Below are 7,824 nucleotides of genomic sequence, written 5' to 3' on the forward strand. Positions count from 1 at the left end.
ACCTGCCGTTTTCCCAGGACGGATTGTGCAGGCCTCTGGCAGAAGGCGGTTTCCACGCTTGCTCCAAGGCAGCGGAGAGTGAAAGACAGTTAATTATTTGAGTTCCTTACAAATGGATCGCTGGATCTCATTTCAGTATATACTCAGTTATTTTGGGAAGGGGTCTTGCTCTGTCGCCCAGGCTCAAGTGGAGTTGTGTAATTGTAGCTCATTGCAACCTTGAATTCCTGGGCTCAAGCGATCCTCCTGCCTCAGCCTCCCAAGCAGCTGGGACTGCAGGTGTGTGCCACCACACCCAGTTTCTCAATATATTTTAAAATGTATATTATTCAATGTAAAGTTGCCATTCTTTCCTCATATTCATAAAGCAAAAGCAAGGGGAGAGCTTTGTTAAATTCAGGCACTGGCTGCAGGGTGAGAACCCAACATACAGGCTGGCTGTCCAGAAAAAGAAAGGAGTGCCAGAGTCAGGGCCATGCTCACTATTCCCGCCACGGGTGCCTGACCCCTCCTGGCCTTGCCTCCCCAGGATCAGCATCGAGGCCCGCAAGTCCCCCAAGCTGCCCCGGGCTGCTCAGGAGCTCTCCCGGTCCCCGCGGTTGCCCCTGCGCAAGCCCTCTGTGGGCTCGCCCAGCCTGACTCGAAGAGAGTTTCCTTTTGAAGACATCACTCAGGTAGGAGCCCGCAGCTGCCCTGCCTCGCTTCCCTCCTCCTGGGGGCTATGCCCAGAGGGCCCCTTCCTACCCGCTGCCTGCCCTGCTCACTGCCACCATGGGCCCCTGAGCTCTGCTCCACATCCTGCATGCCATCTGCTACCTCAGGAATTGCCCTCAGGTGGAGCTCTGGCTTCTCCACCTGTGCCCCTCAGCGAGTTCTGATCTTGCAGTCACTGTGGGAGAGAACCTCCCACTTCCTATCACAGCTCCCACCGTCCAGCCCTGCCTTTCTTTCCCTCCTGGCTCCTCAGTGCCCCCTCACCCTCCAGGTGCTGTAGCCACACCTGATTCTCACCTGCCCCAGGCTTTGCCCTGCCTAGATTGTCACCACACCACCTCCTCATCCTTGTTTCTGCCCCATGCTTCCAGATGGAACTCCACCACCACCTCTGCTGTGAAGGCCTCCTGCCCTGGCTTAGCTGGGAGGGGCCAACACACCTGGTGTAGAACTACCTTATGACATTGCTCAGTGACTTCTTTATACACAGATCATTATAAGCTTTATCTCCTCTATCAGGTTATAAGCTCCTTAAGGGGCTGTATTTTGTCCGTCTTTATTTTTGCCGTTGCATACATACCTTGGGCATAATAATTTCTTAAATTTTAAAAAATTTAATTGAATGAGAAAACAGATGATGGGTAGTTTCAGGACATCCTGGTATCAATGCAACCGATGTTTTCAGGAGAAATATCCAGGATAAAAATGGATTCAGAGTTAGATCCCTTTCTAGGCTTCTTTAAATCACACACCTGTGGACATACTGGTACACACCCCCACCTTTCCCCCAGCTCGATGCGCGCCCACTCACTGCTGCCTGCCTGACTGCCCTCGTTAGCTTCTGATCTTGGAAATGGTAGATGAGGTAGAGAATGGGTGTTTCTTGCAGTGTACACTCATGGTTTGTTAAGTAATAAATATTAACATTCTTACTAAGTGACCAATTGAAAATATGGAAATAGATTGTGATTCTTTTTTCTTTTCTTCCACCACCACAGCACAACTATCTTGCTCAGGTCACGTCTAATATCTGGGGAACCAAATTTAAGATTGTGGGCTTGGCTGCTTTCCTGCCAACCAACCTCGGTGCAGGTAAAAATCACGTCCTGTTCTCTCATTGTCCCAGTTGGAACAAACTAAAATGTCCAGTTTCCACCTTTAGTGGTTTAAAATAGAAGATGAAAGTGTAAAATAGAAGATGCATAACCTACTAAAAATGGTTTTTGAAAAATTCTGAATCTATGAGTTGTACGAAGCAACTCATACACAGATCCTTTAAAATAGATTATTACTACAGATTAGATGTTAGAAAGACCTATTGCTATGAGGCATCTCAGAGATTTTTTAAACAGCAGTGCATTTGAGTTTTTCATTTTGAAGTATCTGAGCTCAAAGAAAAAGAGGAATAAAATATAAACATAAAACCAACTTAGGGAATCACAATGGACCATCCCTGTACATAGTGCAAGTAAATCTCATAATATTTTCAACAAGCTGGAAACTCTCTGATGACCACAAATGTCTGTTGTTCAGTTACTTGTTTGTGTCCTATTGATAGATAAGGTTGATTTTTAATAACCACTGTTTGACTATTGTGATTATTCCCACATTAGTAAGCTGAGAACTTAGCCATCTGCCTCTGGTAAATATTGAAAAAGGGAATGGAAGTGAGAATTTACTTAATGGGTCTTTTCATTCTCGGATGTTGAATAGGTCCACAAATAAGCCAGTAAAGATTATACAATGAGAGAGCATGTGAGAGCCTTTGAGACAAACGATGGCCTTTTTTTGGGGGGTGCGGGGAGGTAGGGCCTGGCTATGTCACCCATGCTCGAGTGCAGTGGCACCACCCCAGCTCACTGCAGCCTCAAGCTCCTGTGCTCAAGTGATTCTCCCACCTCCGCCTGTACTAGCTAGGGCGGTAGACAAAGCACATGCCACCATGCCCAGCTAATTTTTTAAAATTTTTGGTAGAGATAGGACTTCACTGTTTTGTCCAGGCTGGTCTTAAACTCTTGGCTTCAAGCCATCCCCCCATCTTGGCCTCTCAAAGTGCTGGGATTACAGGTGTGAGCTACCATGCCCAGCCTGACCTTTTTAAAAATACCATTGTGGTCCACAGAGCTACTTTGTCAAGCGAAAAGAAATTTCCACTTGATTCTGTTAATACTAGAGAACAGAAATTAACTATTGGATACTAGAAGATATGTTATATGTGGTACCCCATTAAATAATCTTTTCAAAGACAGTATATGGCCCTCTAGTGAACTTAAAAAGTGAGTGCTGTTCCCCAGGTTGGATAATTTGTTTTCTTCAATTAGAATGATCTGGCCCATGAAATTTTTTTATTTTGAATTTTTGGCATTTTAACAATACACAGTAGATTCCACAAAATTCAAAAGATTCAGAGGGGTCTACATTAAAAATCTCTGTCATTCTCACCATCAGCCACCTAGTTTTCTTTCCTGGAGGTAACTGATGGTCTTTTTCTAATCCCTCCTAGAATTTTTTTTAAATTGCTTTGTCAATGTGAACAACAAATAATAGCACTTTAATGCATTCATTCTTAAGTCATATGGAACCACACAGAATTTTTAAACCAAAATTCATATTCTCTTTCCTTTGTGGGCAAGAGAGATAAACACACGCATGGGGCCTTTCCTACTGTTGGTCGGGAGAAGTTACCTTAGCCCATACCAGTCCATGGGCCAGCCCTGCAAAGATGCTTGGACAAAGGAGGCCTGCTGTGCCGCAGGCATGCGGCAGGTCAGCCGCTAAGTGTTAAGGTTACCGCCATGGAGCTAGAATAAAGAAGCTTTGTGCTACCTGTCTCACAGGAGAGACTACTGAACACAAAAGCAAGTTCATAGGGCAGTTTCGCCCCGACTCTAACTACTGTGAAACTTAAATTTAGATTCATTATATTTAAACTTATTTTGTCTCCTCTAAATATTTTAGTTGCAATCTGGGCCTTCTCCTAATGTCCCTGTTAATCAAATTAAATCTTGAGGTTTTAAAAAAAACTGTGTGGAAATTCCCTATAGATCTCTATCTTGATGATTAGATTAAAATTGAAAGCCAAGGCTCCAGCTGAAATGAAGGCTGTGTTTTATTCCTACATGAAACCATGCCACCCCCATCTCAACATTGCTTTCACACGGTTCCTGGGTTGCTCAAGCTTCCCTTGTTTGGCACTCTGGTTGTCACAACTATTTCCATTCAATCATCCTTCTGATTGCAAATGAGGTTTTTGAAAAATATGTTTTTATACCCTAGCTCTTTCCAAAAGAAATAATTTATGTCTAAAATGTTTTTGACATTTGAAATGTGTAGTTCTGTAGACAATCCACTGGCAAGGAGGCCAAGCTAGACCAGGAATCTGCTGTTACTGAATCCAGAACCGTGGCTAGTATGGTTGTACTGAGTACTAGGGAGAAATGAAGAGCTCCTCTCGGCCTCTGGACCCTGCCTACACAGATCTGTCTTCTGATGGCAGGGAAACTGCAGTGTGCTCTTCTTCCCGTGACTCTCTTGACACTTTGGCTCTACTCTGGTGTGTCTCTGTTAACTGTGCCCTTCTTTTTCCCCACCAGTAATCTATAAAACCAGCCTCCTGCATCTCCAACCGCGGCAAATGACCATTTATCTCCCAGAAGTTCGGAAAATTTCCATGGACTATATTAATTTACCTGTCTTCAACCCAAATGTTTTCAGTGAAGATGAAGATGATTTACCAGGTGTGTTCACATACATCAACTTGTTTGTCACGGTCCCTCTGTCAGTGGATCGTGCAAAAAGAACAGAGTGGCAAGTTGTTGAGGTTTCAGTCTGCTCCCTAGGTTCAGAAAAGGTATTCCTGCCTCAGTAAGGTTGGTAGATATGATGGCGTGTCCCAGGGGAAAAAGTCACAGGTTGGCACCAGTGTTGGCAGGAGCGGGGCTGCTGGAGCACAGATGGTTACAGTGGCAGCGGTGCCTTGTGTTTGTGGAGCACAGCTCTACCATATGGCTTTATCCTCACAGCTATCCTCTTAGTCATGTGTCTGGATTCAGGTAAGTTTGTGGGACTGATTGGAACTAAGTAAAATCAGAACTGAGACCCAGTCTCATTGATCAAGGCCAGCCTTCATCCTTTCAATCCCTGCTGAGATACTGTCTCACTCCAGCATTCCCGTGGTGCCCACAGAGTCTAGTTTCTCAAATCTGCCCTGTGTCCAGGACACAAAAGCCTTTACCTGTAACCACCTCTCTTCCACCGCAACCGCATGTCTCCGTGCACAGGACCCTGGCCTGAGTTCAAGATAAAATCTGGTATACGATTTTTAAATTCCAGTTTTCAGATGGTAAATATCAATATATATAGCATCTTAAGTTAACGTGTTTCCTGGCGGGGCGATTCTTAAAGGATCCTATTTTGATTAATGGATTACAGTGACTTCCAGTTAGTCTGGCCAGTTAGCTGTGTGTAACTATTTCAGTTGCTAGAGGGTACTTGAAAATAACTTGCTTTTCTAAGTAAAAGACCACCTGAGATTTTATAGATACACAGACTCCTCTACTTCCAACTAAGCAGGGCTCTGGAAGTCTCCAGTTTCTGAGCTAGAGGAACCTGGACATGGACCGTGACTTCTCCAGTATCTGGATGTCTGTGACCCGAGGGACTGGTTCTCACAGTGGACATAGAGGGCCACCCATTCCAGCTCGGGCCCTGCTCCTCAGTCGGGCTCTGAACTTGAGGGAATTGTTTACCTTCTCTCAGCCCAGTCTTTTTACCTGAAAAAAATGATTTCTACTGCACTTTCCAACAATAGCCATCTTGCTTCTCTGATGGTGACCTCTCCTGCATGGGTGAGCAAATCTCCTAGGCTTATGTGGTCCTAATAGGCCAAGCTTACAACCACATAAATACCTGTAGTTTGGTGAAGCCTCCCATACCTGAGCTTTCTAGTGCATCCCCTTCTACTTCAGAATCTTGGAATTAGAAGTATCTTTTAAACTTTCCCCTTAATGCTTTCCCTGTTCTCCCAAAATGCGACGAATACAGCCCTCTCCAAGGTTCAGCTGTTGCTGCTGTTGTCCTTATTGTCTGTGGTTCCCAATGAGAGGAGGGAACATATTGTCTCAGGGATTACATTTAATGATGGTGACTCAGCAAAGAGGCTCTTCTTCCTTAAAGGAGAAGATGCCTGCCATCAGTGTTTCATACAGACAGGAGAGCTTCTCGAAGGGCATCTGAACAGGAATGACAGGAAACCTGAGACAGACCCAAATTTGTGCAGCCAGGGGAGAGTTATGTCTCACTAGGAGACCCCCAAGGAAGGGCCAGCTTAGCTTCTGATAAACTGGCTGGCTTGATTCTGTAGTTCTTTTGATGAAAAGTCAGCCAGTGTCACATTTCCTAATCATAGACTAGCTGCCACATAGTACTTACACCATGCCTCAGATTTCTGGATCAGTGGCAGTTTTCTCTAAGGGAAATGCCACAGGGTGGCACAGTGGGCCTAGAGGAGCCAGTTGCAGAGTGCTCAGTGTGCACTTTAAACAGGGCCGTGCAGACGGCAGCTCTGAGCACCTGTCTCTAGATCACTGTTCAAACGCGCGCTCTGTTAAACTCTCACTGTGTACAAATAGGATATATTTATAGGGTTTAATTCAGCGTGGTTCTACCTTACATACTATTTGAAATGCTAAAAAGCAGATAAAGGTCAGGCATGATGGCTCACACCTGTAGTCCCAGCCCTTTGGGAGGCGAGGTGGGTGGATCACTGGAGGTCAGGAGTTGGGGACCAGCCTGGCCAACAAGGCAAAACCCCATCTCTACTAAAAATACAAAAATTAGCTGGGCGTGGTGGTGTATGTCTGTAGTCCCAACTTCTGGGGAGGCTGAGGCAGGAGAATCACTTGAACCCAGGAGGTGGAGGTTGCAGTGAGCCGAAATCATGCCACTGCATGTCTGGGTGACAGGGCAAGACTCTCTTAAAAAAAAAAAAAAAAAATTAGGAAATGATCCATCATGATGTGATACTCAGATTCACTAGAAGATTCTTTTCATTGTTTTTTCTACTATGTTTTACATGGTTCTATTTACAGAAATCTAATATGCATACATTTCTTATACACATCTCTTGCGTGACACTTGCCACACTATCCATCCCATAATCATGAATAGACCTAATTCAGAGGCCTAGGCACTGCGAGTCCTCAGTGGAGGTTTTTCCTGTACCATTGCCCTCTTCCTGCATAAAAGGATGGGTGTTTTATGAATATCACCAGTAAAAAACTTCTTCAGACATTTAATTATCTGTGATGGTGCCATTGAGGCACTGGTGCCAAGTTTAGAAGGTTCAAAAGTGAGCTAGTTGAAAAGTTATAACAGTACCCTTAGCTAACAGACAAGCAGCAGGCTGCCCTCAAGAACCCATCTCACTTGTGTGAGCAGGCCAGCTTTCCCCAAGCAGACACGTCTCTGTCTCTGGCAATTGCGTTTTGTTTACAGAAGGAGACTGGATGAGTCCAGATGTATTACTTATCCTGATCCGGTTTAATGGCACTGTTTTTGTAAGCAGTTCCTTTTTCTAATTTTCTTCCAGTGACGGGAGCATCTGGTGTCCCTGAGAACAGCCCACCTTGTACGGTGAACATCCCTATTGCACCGATCCACAGCTCGGCTCAGGCTATGTCCCCCACGCAGAGCATAGGGCTGGTGCAGTCCCTACTGGCCAATCAGAATGTGCAGCTAGATGTCCTGACCAACCAGACGACAGCTGTAGGAGCAGCAGAACATGCAGGTGACAGTGCCACCCAGTACCCAGTCTCCAACCGGTACTCCAATCCTGGACAGGTGATTTTCGGAAGCGTGGAAATGGGCCGCATCATTCAGAACCCCCCTCCACTGTCCCTGCCTCCCCCGCCGCAGGGGCTCATGCAGCTGTCCACGGTGGGCCATGGAGACCGAGACCACGAACACCTGCAAAAGTCAGCCAAGGCCCTGCGGCCAACACCGCAGCTGGCAGCTGAGGGGGACGCAGTGGTCTTCAGTGCCCCCCAGGAGGTCCAGGTGACAAAGATGAACCCTCCACCCCCGTACCCAGGAACCATCCCCGCCGCCCCC

The 7,824-nt window shown here is 45.9% G+C and overlaps 1 protein-coding gene across 1 annotated transcript in view; it reads left to right on the top strand.

Annotated features, from left to right (window-relative positions):
• Positions 1 to 7,824, top strand: part of TULP4 (tubby like protein 4) — a 259,230-nt gene that overhangs the window by 241,748 nt on the left and 9,658 nt on the right. Inside the window, exons 11-13 of the mRNA XM_011976427.1 lie at positions 530 to 674; positions 1,713 to 1,806; positions 4,308 to 4,451. Coding sequence (XP_011831817.1) covers positions 530 to 674; positions 1,713 to 1,806; positions 4,308 to 4,451 — 383 coding nt within the window. The remainder of the gene's footprint in view (positions 1 to 529; positions 675 to 1,712; positions 1,807 to 4,307; positions 4,452 to 7,824) is intronic.

Source organism: Mandrillus leucophaeus, unplaced genomic scaffold (assembly GCF_000951045.1).
Source record: "Mandrillus leucophaeus isolate KB7577 unplaced genomic scaffold, Mleu.le_1.0 Scaffold166, whole genome shotgun sequence".
Classification (NCBI taxonomy): domain Eukaryota; kingdom Metazoa; phylum Chordata; class Mammalia; order Primates; family Cercopithecidae; genus Mandrillus; species Mandrillus leucophaeus.